At 31.2% G+C, this 20,611-nt stretch overlaps 1 protein-coding gene across 2 annotated transcripts; it reads left to right on the top strand.

Annotated features, from left to right (window-relative positions):
- The first annotated feature begins 4,152 nt into the window (after positions 1 to 4,152).
- On the top strand, positions 4,153 to 19,679 carry LOC126770814 (aldo-keto reductase AKR2E4-like). Of its 2 annotated transcripts, none has more exons than XM_050490392.1 (7): positions 4,153 to 4,236; positions 14,778 to 14,867; positions 15,523 to 15,705; positions 16,236 to 16,352; positions 17,664 to 17,831; positions 18,416 to 18,613; positions 19,029 to 19,679. In XM_050490392.1, the coding sequence occupies exons 1-7, from the start codon at positions 4,180 to 4,182 to the stop codon at positions 19,266 to 19,268; spliced, it is 1,053 nt and encodes a 350-aa protein (XP_050346349.1). In that variant the 5' UTR covers positions 4,153 to 4,179; the 3' UTR covers positions 19,269 to 19,679. The 2 variants fall into 2 exon arrangements, with proteins under 2 accessions (XP_050346349.1, XP_050346348.1); XM_050490391.1 differs by lacking the exon at positions 4,153 to 4,236 and adding an exon at positions 14,553 to 14,642.
- Positions 19,680 to 20,611: the final 932 nt, after the last annotated feature.

Raw genomic sequence — 20,611 nt, 5'->3', positions numbered from 1 at the left:
ACATTCTCAGTATCAACCCGGAGTCTGGAAATTCCGTGCCTCGGAAAGCACGTAAAACTATTAGTCCTGCGCCTGAACTCTTTCTGGTCGTGTCGGATTGCCGTCCCATCGGATTATGAGAGTTAGGGAATAGAGAGTGCACCTTTGTTTGCGCATACACTTATCCACTATAATATCTCCTGCGTAGTTGACTAATCTCTCTTGAGATTGGCCGCCGTGGCCGAAATCAGTTTGGAGAACATTATTATTATTATGTACACACATAAAAAAAATGAATAAACAGCTAACCAAAGACCTTTTTCGGTAGTTATATAGTTGAACAAACTTGATACTACTTTATGTAACAAATATTTAATAGTCAATCTGCGATTGGCAGAATTCCACATCGCTCGACGTCAGTACGTATATGAACGGTCTTCGATTGGGCGCTTGGAAACAGATTCCATCGGATTCATACGAGGTCAGTATCTCGAGAACAGTTGGAAAGCCTGCATATTGCAATGCCCAATAACCGAGATGAATTTGTATCTTGATTTAGAACAACAATATGCAACTGACAATAGCCTCTTGAATTTATAATAATATTAATGTTGAATTTTTTTTATCAATAGGTGTGTTTCTTAAACAATCAACATTGACATTAGAAGACAATAGAAGCTAATGTTTGTAGAGCTAAAAGTTGATTTATTTTACGATATTTTGATATAATAAGAATAATATATTATGTTATTAATTTCGTTTCTACGATTCGATCAGCCGATATCATTATCAATATTTCATAAATAATTTCGCTTAAATAAATTTCCAGTAATAGCATTACATAATCGGAATGAGAAAAAACAGATGTAAGAGTCAAGATGTAAAGAAAAAGTATTTGGTAACTAAGAAAACTTTAATTGAGTGGCACCTCTAAATTTACATTTTATTTTATGTTTTACTTTTTTTTAATTCTTAAAAGTATAAGGCTTTTTCACATGCCGATATTGCGATAATATATAACGATAATGTATATGTCATATATGTAGTAAAATGTTTTATAATTTCGATTCCTACGTAGCCATACAGTGCACCGTCAGAAGATAAATAAATACTTTTAACTGCCACCAACCTTGGGAACTAAGATTTTATGTCCCTTGTACCTGTTACACTGGCTCACTCACCCTTCAAACCGGAATACAACAATATCAAGTACTGCTGTTTTGCGGTAGAATATCTGATGAGTATGTAGTACCTACTCAGACGAGGTTGCACAAAACCCTACCACCAGTAAGTAGTACAAACAATCTAACAAACGAATAAGGTGCGGTGTTTAGTGCAGTAATTATTGAATAACCAGAAATTAATAAAATCTGCAGATCTCACTTTAAAAAGGAGATCACAAACATTTAAAACGCGAAAAAAGTTCCAGGCATTCTGTAAATAAAACTGTCAGACAGACGATTCTGTTACACAGCTAGTTAGTGTTAGTTGAGCAGAGATAGTTTAGACGAAAGTTATTTTTGCAATTTCCTTCGTTTCACTAAGTAATTGAAGTAGTTTATGAATGAAATATTTAGGTAACTATATGTGAAATGAGTGGAAGGAAGCAAATATATATATATATATATATATAAAAATTAATATATATATATATATATATATTAATTAGTGACATTGGCGATGTAAGTAAAATGAACCATCGCGTACATCGCTAATGTGCCACCAACCTTGGGAACTAAGATGTTATCTTCCTTGTGCTTGCAATGACATTGGTTCACTCACCATTCAAACCGGAACACTTATACCAAGTAAAAATACTTCTGTTATGCGGTAGACTTTCAGATGAGTGTGAGATATCGACGGGCTTGTACAAAGGATTAACAAGGAAAGTAATTAATCGAATAATGATTTTATCTTTATACATAATCTTCAATTCAATTATAAATTAACTTCAAATCTATTTTTTATAATTAATTACTTGACGAAAAAAATACAATACGCGGCAAGTAATATAAATAAAAAATGAACCATGTACAAGTTCTAGTCTGGACGTACTCGTGTCTAGTGTTTGCGGAGGGAAGCTCGTTTTAGATTGCTCTCATTAGTGCACAACTAATTATGTCCAACGCGTTGTGAGAAAACAAATCGGTAGTCTCCATAGTGCGGTAAAATGTAATAGCCAGTGTCTGCTAAACAAATGCATGCGGTTAAATCAGAATACAAAAATTGCATTCTACGGGTACGAAAAAGGGAAATTAAAAACACTTTTTTTTAATATTTATTGCGCAATTTTCACATTGTGTTCTAAATTTGCTAAAAAATAATAAGCGTTATAATACAATTGAACTTTAAAAAGTAATTTAACAGTTTTTAAGTGTAAATGTCCCACAGCTGGGCTAAGGCTTGTCCTTTTCAAAAGAAGGTTTGCATTCGAAAGTTTTCCTTCACCGCCGAGTTCGGAATGAATTGTAATCACAAATTAAACATGATATGATTCAGTGGTGCTTGCCCGAATTTGAACTCGCAAACTTCGGTTAACATTCACGTTTTCTAACATTGTGCTATCTCGGCTCAATTATTATCTTTCTATAGTTTAAATAATAAATTAGTATATCAGTATAACTAACATTACATACAAAAAACAAAGTCTATCTGTTTGAACGCGATCAATTCACAAACTACAGAACAGATTTTCGTACAGTTTCCACCAATGGAGGGAGTGATTCATGAGTCAGGTTAAGTGTATAAATAATTTTTAGGTTTGTGTCAATGGGCTAAAGTATGACGACGGTTGTTAAAGATGTGGAAAAAAGTCATGTCAAATTAGCTATTACTGGCGTGCGCCGCGTAAACCATTAGAGTTATATATAATTTCCCTTTTTAGAACATTACTCGACCCGTGTAAAGCCGGGACCGGGCCGCCTACTAGTTGCCCGGCTAGTTAATAATAAAATAAATGTATTTTTTATTAATTAACATAGCCTGTCAATTTATTCAGAACAAAGCCACCGAAGAGTGTTATGAATTTTACTTTTCATAAATAAAGTAATAACATCAATATATTTGTATTACGTGTTATTCTCATGAAAATATGTACATGTTTTTTGATATGAAAAATATAAAACTTTTCGACGTAAAATAACATGTTTTTGTTTAATATTGCATAACAGGTTTCATATTACCGTTTTACTATCATATTTCGTTCTGAATACAATCATATTTAAAATTAGCTTTACTTAAATTTATAAGCCCAAGGTTCTTGGGTTTGAAATGTTAAACTTATTTTAATGATAAAAGATACCACAAAGAATTTCTCAATATTCATTTTAACAGATAGAAGTTAGGTAATATGTCATTTTTATCAATTCGACCGTCTTTTGCTTCAGTTTATTTATTTTAATTCACTAATATAATAAATGTATTTGTTCATTTGTTTTTATTTCGCGCACAGAACAGCAAATCTATGTATGTTTTTTATATAAAGATAATATATTTAAGTTTTAAATCTTAAAGATATTAAAAAATTGTTTTTTATCTCCTTATGTTTTTTTATTATCATTGTAAAATCAAAATCAATAAAACTTAAATTAAAAATTTAAAAAAAACCCCTTTTCAAAAAATGACAAAATAAAAGTCTGAATAGGTAAAATGTTCACTGAGTTCAGTAAATTCACCCTCTTCCCCATAACTAGCCCCTCCCCCTATAAACAGCCAATTTTATAATACACAAATCAAATTCTTTCATTTGATACCCCACTCGGATATATTGCTTACTATCGTTTATTAATCCCCTCTTCCATGTATAACAATCAAACTTCTGAATCAATTTTCTTCAAAAATAGCCTAAAACATTCAATTAAGAATTTTTCAAACAAAAGCAATTAAATTCGTTTAAAACCATTCGTTCGAAAACTACGATCTCTTGTAGACAGACAAACAGAAATACAGACACACACACGTCAAATTTATAACATCCCTCGTTTCGCGTCGGAGGTTAAAAATATGCTTTGTTCAAATATATGTGTTTATGATTCGTCATTTTACAAGATTTTATTGAATGTATAAAAGATACCAGTAATTATTATAATTATTCAATAACGATTATAAAACAAACCATTTTTGTAATTCAATATAGCCATGGCTGTTAATGTTGTCATCGGCTAGCAGTTTGTCGCAGTGTGTTTTTGTAACTCAACAGAGATGACCGTCGAACGAATTGCAGCTTGTTATGTATTATTTACATTATTTAATTCTTTGGTAAGAATTATTTTAGTTATTTAATAATAAATTGATATTATTTTCACAGGTTTTTGTTGTTTTATGATCGTAAACATTTAGTTGTGTTTATTTATTTAATATAAATAGTTTTTTTTTACATTACGGTTGTTTAAGGATGCCGTCAGTAGTTTTTACTACTCTCTAAATGACGGAAATACAATTCCAGCTGTGGCACTAGGTACCAGCTTAGGACATTTGGCAGACGTAAGTATATCTTTGTATTATTTATTTAAAAAAGCTAGGCGAACAGACCAAATCAATCAAATTCATTTATTCAACATAGAAGCATTGCTTATTCATTATCAAATCAGAAACCGGTTCGGAAATAAAAATACTCTGAACTGCTTAGTAGTTCAGGGTATTGGGAAGAGAATTATGTTCCTTGTGTAACTACACTCACCCTTCGACCACCACCACCTTTCGAACCGGAAAACAATAATTCTAAATAGTGATCTTTAGCGGTAGCCTACAAAGTAAGTTTATTACATATAATATACATTTTATTTTATTAAGGACGACTAATAATGCTCGACTACCTGATGATATAATTCGTCACAACTACCCGCGGTAGCGGGAGTGAGACGTGGTTGAAAGTCCTGGCGATATCACTAATTTAACTTACATTGTTCACTTACATCTACCATCGAGCTATGATCGTAAATCAAATCAAGAGTATTTAATATTTAATAAAATTTTATATACAAATAAAGTCGCCCTTATGAATAATGCAAATACAATCGTTTTATCATGTTAATTTTTTGTTATAAAAACAATAAATTATTGTATGTTTATAGTTAATTCTGAAATATGGTTTAACAGTCAATGTGCGACACTGTATAACATGTTTGTACATGACCAGGGTACAAGGGTGTTGCCAGTGAACCACTCGCTCGCACACGCAGTACAATGGGCGCTAGAGGCCGGTTACAAGCACATCGACACCGCTGCGTTGTACCGCGTCGAGGATGAAGTCGGTCTTGGCGTACAAGACTATATTCGAGCCAATAATGTCAACAAAAGCGATGTTTATATCACCACTAAAGTAAGAATAAGGGTACTGCTTTATTCATATATTTTACAATCTTTTATTTTTTTTTTGTAACGATTATCTCGAGGACAAAAAATGATATCTAGATGAATTTATAGATGAAGCTTATTAGATTTTGAGTAAAATCGATCGAGTCATTTGTTGTTAAAAAAAGCGCAATCCTCTTTTATTCAATTTTCTCTAATTTAATCGTATATTTTATGCTATTTTTTATTGTGCAAACCATACACGGATTAAACTGAAAGAGTTGCCATAATATATTTACCTTCACGTCATCTGGGGATTATCTAGAACGAACAAGCAGTACTAGAAACAGGAACAAAAAGTGACATCCGGTGCAAAAGATTTAGTGCCTGTATGTCCAATTTATCGCTACCTCTAGAGGGCTGTAGATTACGACTTCTCTGATTTGAAAGTACAGAGGGGATGTGAGCCAGGGTAGTACAGTTATGTAAAATAGACCGAAACCTCCCACATTCGAAACATTACCGTCCAATTCCTGAGAGCTTAACCATAAAGCGTTCACGAGTAATAATTTATAGCTTCCGAACACACACATTGAACAATATCGGGTATTAATGTTTAAAACCAATATTTGATGTTTGATTCTTCGTGTTAAATTTCAAAAGGGTTTAATTATTAAGCCTTATCGTTCAACGGCCGCTTGGACCAAGAGCTATAATAATTACTGCAGTACTAACATAAATTTATTTAAATAGATGATAAGTAATTGTAAGGAAATGCCATTCATTAAAAAGAAGAGGTATATATATAGATGGAATAATATATATTTTGGTATATTAAACTAATATCGTTTATTTATATTACTTTTAATATGTAATACGTGTATTTAAAAGAACGGACACAATATACGCAGATCTTAACTGTAAGTCGCAGGCTTAAATATAGACAAGCATTGTTTTTTTAGTGTGGTAATGTGGAACGCAACAATACTAAGTATTGCTGTTTGGCGGTAGGATATCTGATGGGTTTTTTCATGCTTTTCATTGTTTTCAGGTAGTCGTCAGTGAAGGGGAATATTGTCAAGAACTCTGCATGTATGTAATATATCACATATGTATAATATTATCACATTTATACAAAGGAGCCACCCCAAAACAGGTATTTTTCCGGCATTGGGATATTTACGGTTACTTCATTACTTCTATGTATATTTGATTGCTGAATTTGGAATTTATTTTTACTAGATGTAATAGAAATATAGTTTTTGCTTAATTCTACTTTCAATAAATAAATATATGCTTAAACTTTGCCAAGAATAAAAAGATCTGAACATAAAAGAAGCTATCCGAGAAATTTCTCGCAAGAATTTTGTTTCGAAATTAATTTATTATTTAAAGATGGCAATTACGTTGAGTGTTCTTATTAAGGAATAATAATTACTTATTTCATTATTACGTTGGTATATTTATTGTATTTCAAATGTTGTTAGGATAGGACCTTTCAGAATTGATGAAGTACTATTGGCTTTTGCATCGTATTCATTTCTGATACAGTATGAAAGGAACTTTATTAATAAATGGTCAGTGTTGATTAAACATAATGTTTGTAATATTGTTAGCTGTCATATCTATTATTTTTTATTTTTAGATCAGAGATATTTAATTAGCATTCTTGTTAGTAAGTTCAGCAAATGCATGTAAATTTAAATGCCTGTATGTTTTATTGATTTTTTTTAAATATAACAAATGTATATAACTTTAAAAGCTCTACTAAAAAAGGAAAAAAATAGCAATATATATATATATATATATATATATATGTATAGTATACGCCTATATATAGTATAGTAGTATTAATAATCTTATAGTAATTTGCCTTTTGATAACAATCTCTTAAATCAAAAAATCTCGAAAAGAAAGTTATACCATTTAACATATATTACGTGAAAAATAAGGGCAATTTGATATCGCTACCCTTTTCAATCAAAGCTTAATAACGTGGAACAAGTGAATGTTGCTAATAAAAAGGGTCAAAAGGATGGTTTCGGCTTGATTTTTAATATCTTACAATACGCAGGTTGAGTGTGAGGGTCTGTGCTCATTGAACACATTTTTTACATATATTTATCTCGATGGAGAGTTTTTATTAAAAGTTTTCGTTATAATAATAAAGATACAAAATATTTATAGCTATGAAATATTGTAAAATGCTTGCTGGAACTTATGAAGAGTATAATAAAGGTGCTACAATTTATGCAAACTACTATAAGATTTATTAATAAATACCTAACCAAGATTCAAACCTTCGTGCCGGTATTTATAATACTATAAATACCGGTACTTATTTATTTATGTATTAATTTATTTATTAGGAAGCCAATGTTATATTCAAATAAATATATTTTATTAATACGTATATAAACATAGTGTTATAAAATATGTACCAATTACAGGCTAATTTAACAATAAAATAAAAGTTGTTACACTAATTGACGAAAAACAATTCCTTAACTTAAATAACAGTGTGTGTTAACAGAATATATAACTGAATTTTGACATTAAAAATAATATAACATGAACTAGTCGATAGCATTATGATCTAATTATGATTCAATAGATCATTTAAAAAAATACTCTGTAAGTACAAACAAAAATAAAATTAAAATGTTAAATTTTTAAAATTTCTTAACTTATACATTAATTGAATTGTATATGTAAGCGGTATAATTTGGGAACTGCCACCCTATGAGCTAGCCACTACAAGTAACAATATAATTAATTAAATTTTCGAATAGAGTTACTGAATGTGAAATATGAATTTGTATTCAAGTGAATATGTTTGCATACTTCGAACGAGTTCTACTGTGCTACCTAAGGGTTTATGGCGACGTATTGTTCAAATAACCTTACGGCGTATTTGATTTTCAAATATAATGAGAACCATTTGCTTAGAATTATTTTCTAATTTCAATAATAAATATTTAACATGATTAAACTTAATACTTTTAGGGCTTATTTAAAAATAAGAGACGATGATAAAATGAATGAAAGCCGAGATGGCCCAGTGGTAAGAACGCGTGAATCTTAACCGATGATCGTGACTTCCAACCCGGGTAAGCACCACTGAATTTTCGTGTGCTTAATTTGTGATTATAATTCATTTCGTGCTTTACGGTGAAGGAAAACATCGTGAGAAAACCTGCATAGGTCTAATTTCACTGAAATTCTGCCACAAGTGTATTCCATCAACCCGCACCGGAGAAGCGTGGTGAAATAAGCTCCCAACCTCAAAAAAGGAGAGGAGGCCTTTAGCCCAGCAGTGGGACATTTACAAGCTGTTATGATGAGATGATAACAAAGCTAATTGTAAAAACTTAGTTCCAGCTCCCTTCTATAATTATTAAGTCGTCCTGTCTTCGTAAGGATGTCTTTGTATAATCCCATCCCTCTCAATTTCCACCCCTTAAAGAGTTCAAATTTCCAAAAATCCTTTCTTAGCGAATGCATTTTAACATAAACTTATGTTCCATTTTATTTCAACAAATGGTTTGTTGGAAATAGTTTTTATTTCAGCTTTAAGAAGTGATCCATATATTTAGAGAAGTAAGATAAAAAAATATACAAATACTTGAAATTTTAATCTGTTTTTTTTTGCAGTGTTTATAAAGTTACAGATTCTTCGTCGTAGATCGAGTCGATCTTTGTTCCTTCCGAATCGGAACGTTTGGTTGAAGTGATAACGTAAAAGGGCGTTTCAAAAGATCTTGAAATTGCTTATACGAATTATGTTTAATTTTATGTTTTTATATTGATGATTAGATACAAAATAAAATCATTTTAAAATCATTCATTTAGTTTACAAGTAACAAAAAAATACTGTAAATAAATAAATAATAATCGGCAAGTGTCGAAATGTTATTAAGTTATTTAATATTTTAATAGAACCTTCTTTTTATTTATATTTTATGAATAACAGAAGATGCAAAATGATTTTAACCTAAAATTAATAACCTTAAAAATTTTACAAATCAAATCAAATAGTCAACATTACACGAGAGCGTCTTTAAACGATATTTTTATTCTTTCAACGTTATAAAGAACTCTATAAAATAGAAGTACCTTCATTGCATTTCCATTTGGTTGGGTTTAAAAAGAATGGCCGTTCGACAAAATACGTCCGAGAAAATTCTCGTCTCAGATACCAGGATTTTGCGCTTCTAAGCACATTTGTTTCTGAGATTTTCTATAAATATTGCGAATAAAGGTTAGATTGAACAAAATTGATTATTGGTACGTACGCTTTTTTATACAGGCAACTCAACTGAAGGCTCTTACAAATATTGGACTCAAAGAAAATAGACATGAAGTAACAAACTATTTTGAACCGGCTTCAAAGGCGGTTCTCAATTTGTCTGTTATTATGTATGATTGGGTATAACTTTTTCGTTTATGAGCCCATTTTGTTGACTGTTTTTGCTTTTTGCGTTAATTCATAACTCAGCTCGGTATTGGACATTGTTAAGTTTTTATTTAACGTGTACAATCAGATAATATTTCGAAGTACAAAACATTATACAGATGAGTTTAATTGTAGTTACTATTGGGGTTCATAATTATGCGTTCATAATTGACAAACTATATCTGGCAGACTAAAATTTTAAATATTTTAAACTAATTTCCAGTTACAGCCTCGCTCGCATGTGAGAAGGGAGATTCAGGTATTAAGTACTCACGATTTAATAAAAAAAAGCATAAATATGCTATTATATTATATGATACGAGTAATGAACGACTCCTTTGTCAAACAAGAACATACTAAATGAACAAAAATACACCGTTGAATCTGAGATAAATAATCATAGACAAAAGTAAAGCACGCACTGTGGTCTTCTCTTAAGGTCGATGTATTCTATCCTGGACCATTTACTTTTACCTTTAGTGGAACTTTCAAATATGAAATTTTATCGTCATCGCTTCGACATTTATATGATTTATGTTTATTTATTTTAAAGTATAGTTGTGTACACACTGCCTTTGACTGCCTCGTTGGTCTAGTGGCTTGTTGTAAGGCCGCACAACCGGAGGTCCTGGGTTCAATTCCCAGGTCGGGCCATTAAAAAGTTATTGGGTTTTTCTATCAGAACATTCTCAGTATCAACCCGGAGTCTGGAAATTCCGTGCCTCGGAAAGCACGTAAAACTATTAGTCCTGCGCCTGAACTCTTTCTGGTCGTGTCGGATTGCCGTCCCATCGGATTATGAGAGTTAGGGAATAGAGAGTGCACCTTTGTTTGCGCATACACTTATCCACTATAATATCTCCTGCGTAGTTGACTAATCTCTCTTGAGATTGGCCGCCGTGGCCGAAATCAGTTTGGAGAACATTATTATTATTATGTACACACATAAAAAAAATGAATAAACAGCTAACCAAAGACCTTTTTCGGTAGTTATATAGTTGAACAAACTTGATACTACTTTATGTAACAAATATTTAATAGTCAATCTGCGATTGGCAGAATTCCACATCGCTCGACGTCAGTACGTATATGAACGGTCTTCGATTGGGCGCTTGGAAACAGATTCCATCGGATTCATACGAGGTCAGTATCTCGAGAACAGTTGGAAAGCCTGCATATTGCAATGCCCAATAACCGAGATGAATTTGTATCTTGATTTAGAACAACAATATGCAACTGACAATAGCCTCTTGAATTTATAATAATATTAATGTTGAATTTTTTTTATCAATAGGTGTGTTTCTTAAACAATCAACATTGACATTAGAAGACAATAGAAGCTAATGTTTGTAGAGCTAAAAGTTGATTTATTTTACGATATTTTGATATAATAAGAATAATATATTATGTTATTAATTTCGTTTCTACGATTCGATCAGCCGATATCATTATCAATATTTCATAAATAATTTCGCTTAAATAAATTTCCAGTAATAGCATTACATAATCGGAATGAGAAAAAACAGATGTAAGAGTCAAGATGTAAAGAAAAAGTATTTGGTAACTAAGAAAACTTTAATTGAGTGGCACCTCTAAATTTACATTTTATTTTATGTTTTACTTTTTTTTAATTCTTAAAAGTATAAGGCTTTTTCACATGCCGATATTGCGATAATATATAACGATAATGTATATGTCATATATGTAGTAAAATGTTTTATAATTTCGATTCCTACGTAGCCATACAGTGCACCGTCAGAAGATAAATAAATACTTTTAACTGCCACCAACCTTGGGAACTAAGATTTTATGTCCCTTGTACCTGTTACACTGGCTCACTCACCCTTCAAACCGGAATACAACAATATCAAGTACTGCTGTTTTGCGGTAGAATATCTGATGAGTATGTAGTACCTACTCAGACGAGGTTGCACAAAACCCTACCACCAGTAAGTAGTACAAACAATCTAACAAACGAATAAGGTGCGGTGTTTAGTGCAGTAATTATTGAATAACCAGAAATTAATAAAATCTGCAGATCTCACTTTAAAAAGGAGATCACAAACATTTAAAACGCGAAAAAAGTTCCAGGCATTCTGTAAATAAAACTGTCAGACAGACGATTCTGTTACACAGCTAGTTAGTGTTAGTTGAGCAGAGATAGTTTAGACGAAAGTTATTTTTGCAATTTCCTTCGTTTCACTAAGTAATTGAAGTAGTTTATGAATGAAATATTTAGGTAACTATATGTGAAATGAGTGGAAGGAAGCAAATATATATATATATATATATATAAAAATTAATATATATATATATATATTAATTAGTGACATTGGCGATGTAAGTAAAATGAACCATCGCGTACATCGCTAATGTGCCACCAACCTTGGGAACTAAGATGTTATCTTCCTTGTGCTTGCAATGACATTGGTTCACTCACCATTCAAACCGGAACACTTATACCAAGTAAAAATACTTCTGTTATGCGGTAGACTTTCAGATGAGTGTGAGATATCGACGGGCTTGTACAAAGGATTAACAAGGAAAGTAATTAATCGAATAATGATTTTATCTTTATACATAATCTTCAATTCAATTATAAATTAACTTCAAATCTATTTTTTATAATTAATTACTTGACGAAAAAAATACAATACGCGGCAAGTAATATAAATAAAAAATGAACCATGTACAAGTTCTAGTCTGGACGTACTCGTGTCTAGTGTTTGCGGAGGGAAGCTCGTTTTAGATTGCTCTCATTAGTGCACAACTAATTATGTCCAACGCGTTGTGAGAAAACAAATCGGTAGTCTCCATAGTGCGGTAAAATGTAATAGCCAGTGTCTGCTAAACAAATGCATGCGGTTAAATCAGAATACAAAAATTGCATTCTACGGGTACGAAAAAGGGAAATTAAAAACACTTTTTTTTAATATTTATTGCGCAATTTTCACATTGTGTTCTAAATTTGCTAAAAAATAATAAGCGTTATAATACAATTGAACTTTAAAAAGTAATTTAACAGTTTTTAAGTGTAAATGTCCCACAGCTGGGCTAAGGCTTGTCCTTTTCAAAAGAAGGTTTGCATTCGAAAGTTTTCCTTCACCGCCGAGTTCGGAATGAATTGTAATCACAAATTAAACATGATATGATTCAGTGGTGCTTGCCCGAATTTGAACTCGCAAACTTCGGTTAACATTCACGTTTTCTAACATTGTGCTATCTCGGCTCAATTATTATCTTTCTATAGTTTAAATAATAAATTAGTATATCAGTATAACTAACATTACATACAAAAAACAAAGTCTATCTGTTTGAACGCGATCAATTCACAAACTACAGAACAGATTTTCGTACAGTTTCCACCAATGGAGGGAGTGATTCATGAGTCAGGTTAAGTGTATAAATAATTTTTAGGTTTGTGTCAATGGGCTAAAGTATGACGACGGTTGTTAAAGATGTGGAAAAAAGTCATGTCAAATTAGCTATTACTGGCGTGCGCCGCGTAAACCATTAGAGTTATATATAATTTCCCTTTTTAGAACATTACTCGACCCGTGTAAAGCCGGGACCGGGCCGCCTACTAGTTGCCCGGCTAGTTAATAATAAAATAAATGTATTTTTTATTAATTAACATAGCCTGTCAATTTATTCAGAACAAAGCCACCGAAGAGTGTTATGAATTTTACTTTTCATAAATAAAGTAATAACATCAATATATTTGTATTACGTGTTATTCTCATGAAAATATGTACATGTTTTTTGATATGAAAAATATAAAACTTTTCGACGTAAAATAACATGTTTTTGTTTAATATTGCATAACAGGTTTCATATTACCGTTTTACTATCATATTTCGTTCTGAATACAATCATATTTAAAATTAGCTTTACTTAAATTTATAAGCCCAAGGTTCTTGGGTTTGAAATGTTAAACTTATTTTAATGATAAAAGATACCACAAAGAATTTCTCAATATTCATTTTAACAGATAGAAGTTAGGTAATATGTCATTTTTATCAATTCGACCGTCTTTTGCTTCAGTTTATTTATTTTAATTCACTAATATAATAAATGTATTTGTTCATTTGTTTTTATTTCGCGCACAGAACAGCAAATCTATGTATGTTTTTTATATAAAGATAATATATTTAAGTTTTAAATCTTAAAGATATTAAAAAATTGTTTTTTATCTCCTTATGTTTTTTTATTATCATTGTAAAATCAAAATCAATAAAACTTAAATTAAAAATTTAAAAAAAACCCCTTTTCAAAAAATGACAAAATAAAAGTCTGAATAGGTAAAATGTTCACTGAGTTCAGTAAATTCACCCTCTTCCCCATAACTAGCCCCTCCCCCTATAAACAGCCAATTTTATAATACACAAATCAAATTCTTTCATTTGATACCCCACTCGGATATATTGCTTACTATCGTTTATTAATCCCCTCTTCCATGTATAACAATCAAACTTCTGAATCAATTTTCTTCAAAAATAGCCTAAAACATTCAATTAAGAATTTTTCAAACAAAAGCAATTAAATTCGTTTAAAACCATTCGTTCGAAAACTACGATCTCTTGTAGACAGACAAACAGAAATACAGACACACACACGTCAAATTTATAACATCCCTCGTTTCGCGTCGGAGGTTAAAAATATGCTTTGTTCAAATATATGTGTTTATGATTCGTCATTTTACAAGATTTTATTGAATGTATAAAAGATACCAGTAATTATTATAATTATTCAATAACGATTATAAAACAAACCATTTTTGTAATTCAATATAGCCATGGCTGTTAATGTTGTCATCGGCTAGCAGTTTGTCGCAGTGTGTTTTTGTAACTCAACAGAGATGACCGTCGAACGAATTGCAGCTTGTTATGTATTATTTACATTATTTAATTCTTTGGTAAGAATTATTTTAGTTATTTAATAATAAATTGATATTATTTTCACAGGTTTTTGTTGTTTTATGATCGTAAACATTTAGTTGTGTTTATTTATTTAATATAAATAGTTTTTTTTTACATTACGGTTGTTTAAGGATGCCGTCAGTAGTTTTTACTACTCTCTAAATGACGGAAATACAATTCCAGCTGTGGCACTAGGTACCAGCTTAGGACATTTGGCAGACGTAAGTATATCTTTGTATTATTTATTTAAAAAAGCTAGGCGAACAGACCAAATCAATCAAATTCATTTATTCAACATAGAAGCATTGCTTATTCATTATCAAATCAGAAACCGGTTCGGAAATAAAAATACTCTGAACTGCTTAGTAGTTCAGGGTATTGGGAAGAGAATTATGTTCCTTGTGTAACTACACTCACCCTTCGACCACCACCACCTTTCGAACCGGAAAACAATAATTCTAAATAGTGATCTTTAGCGGTAGCCTACAAAGTAAGTTTATTACATATAATATACATTTTATTTTATTAAGGACGACTAATAATGCTCGACTACCTGATGATATAATTCGTCACAACTACCCGCGGTAGCGGGAGTGAGACGTGGTTGAAAGTCCTGGCGATATCACTAATTTAACTTACATTGTTCACTTACATCTACCATCGAGCTATGATCGTAAATCAAATCAAGAGTATTTAATATTTAATAAAATTTTATATACAAATAAAGTCGCCCTTATGAATAATGCAAATACAATCGTTTTATCATGTTAATTTTTTGTTATAAAAACAATAAATTATTGTATGTTTATAGTTAATTCTGAAATATGGTTTAACAGTCAATGTGCGACACTGTATAACATGTTTGTACATGACCAGGGTACAAGGGTGTTGCCAGTGAACCACTCGCTCGCACACGCAGTACAATGGGCGCTAGAGGCCGGTTACAAGCACATCGACACCGCTGCGTTGTACCGCGTCGAGGATGAAGTCGGTCTTGGCGTACAAGACTATATTCGAGCCAATAATGTCAACAAAAGCGATGTTTATATCACCACTAAAGTAAGAATAAGGGTACTGCTTTATTCATATATTTTACAATCTAGCTACTTTAAATAAACAAATCCTTTATTACAGAAAGCGTATTCTAAAAATATATTTATATTTTTTTATATATTCCGTATGTTGGTGTCACTGAAGACCTCCTAAACGGCTGCACTGATTTTTAAGATTTTTTTTGTGTTTGTGTGGCGATTTAGTTTAAACGTAGTGTAAGGGGTTGTAGGATGTTTTTAACGAAAAAAAATATCTCATTTCTCCCGTACGAAGTCGAGACGGGCACATAGTTTTATATAAAATACCTTTTATTACATCGCGTTAAATAATATAGTTTTTAAGTAGGAACGTTAAATAAAACGTTTACGAACATAATCCCGATAGCTAAAATTTCATCCATAAAATATTTATTTTCTTATCCCGAGGAGACGTAACGCTATATATTTTTTGTAAGGCGTTTATCAAATATTGTTGTTATCACGTTTCTTTTTATATTGTGGAGTAAGGAATTGTATTATATGGATATCTTTATTTAGTTATGGAACGACGCGCATGAACGCGACGATGTTATACCAGCTCTGAGGAAGTCGTTAAAAGAATTGCGTCTAGATAAGGTTGATCTGTATCTAATGCATTATCCAATGGCGTACACGGTGAGTAAACATTTATGGTTATGCTTGTTCCAATACAAGATATTTTTTTATGAAAAGGACATGATCATAAATTATATAAGAAAAGCCACGAAGCTGGGCTAGATTGTTAAGTAGTGTAAGCTAGATTGTTAAATACATATAATATATATTAGTGTGACGTGTTAGTAAGTGGTCACCAACGCTTATAGACATTGGCATTGTAAGAAATCGCCAATGCGCTACCAACCTTGGGAACTAAGATGTTATGTCCCTTGTGCCTGTGATTACAGTGGCTCATCGGAACACCATAATACCAAGTACTACTGTTTTGCGGTAAAATATCTGCTGAGTGGTACATATACATATTTTGTTATACTTTTTTTTTATATCAAATTGTGATTATATAGTTTATAACTTATGTCACGACTACCACACAATAGAAAAAAAACAGGCTTATTTTTCTAATTAAATATTTTAAATTAGTCTTATTGCATACGTTATTTTTTAATAATCGAGGAGTATTAATTATTACAAAGATTTCATTCGATCATTAAATTTGATTTTACCCTCACCCATTATGTGGTTAAATGGTAAAGTAATCTCGTTTGAGTTCGAACAACATCAAAGATAAACAACAGTGCGCGAGGGTATTAAACTTCGTAATATAGCTTTTGATTACAATTACTTTGTGTCAATCAAATGTAACTTGTTTCGAGAGAAACGTGTTGTTTGTCTTCACTTGAGAGTTTCCTGTTTTATTTTGTCCCCTCATCTTATAATCTTTGAGAATAAGTTTATAGGTAGGTCGAGTACAAATATTAAACATCATAATCATTGTACTCAGAATGGAAGCGATTTAAATATTAAAAGGTATATAAGTATATACCATTTTGTAGGTTGTGTCAGTTCCGTTTTTAAAACCTTACATATTGCTATCTTTTTCTTAGCTTTAGGATTAGTAAGTAAAACACTTTTTTATGTACTAATTTTAATTACAAAATGCTATTCTCTTAGAACTAACTTCGTATCTCACTCCTGTCCAAAAATACATTTAGATCTGTCAAACTAGTTCAATTTAAGTAGTAAGCATTATAATCGGCTTCAATATATTGAATTGATTATAATCGATTGCATAAGATATCGTAACAATATACATTTAGGTATGTATGTGTATATGACCGCTGAAAATCCGATAAATGATTTATTCATTTCCTTAGGAATCAGCCAATGAATTTGTCTTTTATTTCCTTAAAAATACTTTTATATATTGCATTGAATGAAAGCTGTGGGTTTTGTTATTATCAATGTCATTTAAAATATCTATTTTTTTAGAAAAACGGTGAGATCAGTGATACTGACTACTTGGAGACTTGGAAAGGCTTGGAGGACGCTAAAGATCAGGGTCTTACAGACTCTATAGGCGTTTCGAATTTCAACATCACCCAAATGACGAGATTGTGGGAGAATTCAAGAATAAAGCCAGCTGTTTTACAAATTGAGGTCATTTAAAAATTATTCAGCAATTTTTGTAGACTGAAAATTGTTTCATTGAAATTGGTAACTGTTACGGAATTATCGTTTAATGCATTAATTGATAAAATTATCTACATATTAGAAATTTTATTCAACATAACGACATTTGATGATGACATATATTACATCTGTTTTTCACGTGTTTGTTCCTAACAATAGATATTTTTTGGTCAGGATAAAAGTTTTCCTTTGTGTACTTTGCTCCACTGTGTTGGCAAATCCCTTTTACCTTGAGATGTTTTTTTGATCATCCAATATATAATACATTTTATACGTAGGTTATGGCACTTAATATACTTAATAGTAGCTGCTCGTTCAGATTAAGTCCAATAGATCATCTCGTGTTGAAAATAAAAAGATAAGGTTACATTTAATTAAAAAGTATAAAGGACGTGCTTAATTGATTAGTTTTCTTTGAGACAGGAATCGCCCTTCTAAGTCGAAGTCGTAATGCTTATAATAATTATTTTCCATGAAAAATAATCTATATAATTAGCTATGATCAATGAGCTTAATATTTATAAAAAAATTAGTTAATATTATACCCGCAGGTAAATCCCACAATTACAAATGATGAGCTAATAATTTGGTGCCAGGAGCATGGAGTAGTTGTAATGGCATATACACCATTTGGTGCTATACTTGGCCGCAAAAGTGTCGCCCCACCACCACGAGCTGACCACCCGGTGCTTGTGAACCTGGCTGCCAAGTACAAGAAAACTGTGCCGCAAATATTGCTAAGATATTTAGTAAGTTCCTCGATATTTGTATTTTAATCATAGGGGTAATTTATAAGGAGTTAATTAACCGGGATTACAATAAAAATTATTAAAGAATTAACAAAGTAATAAATGGGAAAATAGTTAAAAGGGAATCAGTTGGGTTATTCTGTAAGAGTAAACTTGAAATTCACCACAGAAATCGGTCGTGAAATGTTAGGAAGTGATATGTGACATTGACCGTAATAATTATAACATTTCAAGAATACACGCATCAAAATAGAATATCACCATAAGTTAGTAGTAGTAAGTAACCTACCCAGACGAGCTTGCACAAAGCTCTACCACCAGTAAAATAATAAATAAATATTTAAATTAGGTAAATAAATATATAAGTGCCCTTAATGTTATAAAGTGGTGAACAATTGCTTTAATATGATTACAGTTGGAGCGTAAATTGGTCGCAATCCCAAGGTCTACGAACAAGGAACGTATCAAAGAAAACATCGACATTTTAGACTTTTCACTTACATCCGAGGAAGTTGAGGAGTTATCGAGTTTTAACAATAATTACCGTCTAAGAACACCCGCTAAGTGGTATACTCATCCCCATTTCCCGTTCGAGAAAAAAAACCTTACTGCGGAAGAAATAGAGTACATAATAGCCCACAGTAAGGATGATTAAAATACGGTAAAACGCTTCGAAGCCTTCTTTTAAATTTGTAAGAATTTAATGGATAAAAAGATTTTTCGGCTGATGGATTAACTGAAAAGATCCATTAAGAATTGTTTGTTATTTAAAGTCGCAAATCTCATTTTCGAAAGAGAAAACAAATGTATGTACTTTTTGGAAATATTTTTCAAAAAATCCTTACATTTGTTTATATTTAATAAGAACAAAATATTGATTATTTATCAATAAATATATAGAAAAATATTGTTTAATAGTGTATATTACAAGCGGGTACCGATAGATGGTATTAAATAAATATTTCACGTTCATGAACCGCTCAAGTAAAATATTTGTTACTGAATACATATAATATAATCAAAAACATCATATGTATTGATCAATTTATTAAAGTTATATAAACAATGGAGAGAACTTCCTTTATTTCATTCCGCATTTGATCCACCGATAATACTTCGGGCGTAAATAGATACCTACATTAAATTACGTTAAGTTGATAGAAATTTCGTTTTCTTTCCTGAAATGGACGTCTTGTAACATATTAATTGCAGGAATTTTGATGATTATTTTTTTTTATATCTTTTTTTGTATGGTAAGACTGGCAAATGGGCCACCATATGTTAAGTGGTCACCGTCCATACACTTGCACCACCAACATTGAGAACGTAAACAGTATGTCCCTTGTGCCTGTAGTTACTGGTTACTACAACAATACGAAGTATTGCTGTTTAACGGTACAGTATCTGATGAGTAAGTAATAGCACCTACTCAAACGGGCTGGCACAAGCCTCTAGCACCTAGTAAAATCTTACACTGCGAGGATCTTATGAGTATCGTGTAGCCTTGTTAAAGTTCTTAGTGTACGAGTGAAATGTTTTAACCGCAACTATTTAGAAATACCGCTTTTATATCAGTTTCAGAAGCCCACAGATGATCTAATTACTTTCAACGAGCTTTGTTAATTTTCTCAGACGTGTTATATAAACTAAGCCTGAAGCTGTAGGTAAGGAATAAGGTGGAATTTATATTATATTGTAGCAAGATATTATTAGGAATTATTAAATTATGTTATAATTATCTATAAATTGAATTGTAAACAATAAAATAAAATATATATATTATGAGGATTTAATCATTTTTAGTAAGCTATATTTTTGTAATTTGAATTTCTAAACAGTAATTTAGTTCAGCTTTTCAGTAGAATATTTATGTTGGTATTTAAAATCAATACGGTGAATTTGAAAGTCACTTGAAAAATATTGTTTTTTTAGTTATTTGATTAATAGGGAATATAATAGTTTAGCAAATTGCTAATCTTTCCGTTCATTTTGCATAGG

Source organism: Nymphalis io, chromosome 9, assembly GCF_905147045.1.
Source record: "Nymphalis io chromosome 9, ilAglIoxx1.1, whole genome shotgun sequence".
Taxonomy (NCBI): domain Eukaryota; kingdom Metazoa; phylum Arthropoda; class Insecta; order Lepidoptera; family Nymphalidae; genus Nymphalis; species Nymphalis io.
This window is presented reverse-complemented; position numbering and strand designations above follow the sequence as displayed.

Coding starts and splice junctions, on each gene's coding strand:
- LOC126770814 (XM_050490392.1), top strand. CDS start 4,180: ATGACCGTCGAACGAATTGCAGCTTGTTATGTATTATTTACATTATTT. Junction 4,237..14,777: donor TTACATTATTTAATTCTTTG/GTAAGAATTATT, acceptor CGGTTGTTTAAG/GATGCCGTCAGTAGTTTTTA. Junction 15,706..16,235: donor ATGTTTATATCACCACTAAA/GTAAGAATAAGG, acceptor ATCTTTATTTAG/TTATGGAACGACGCGCATGA.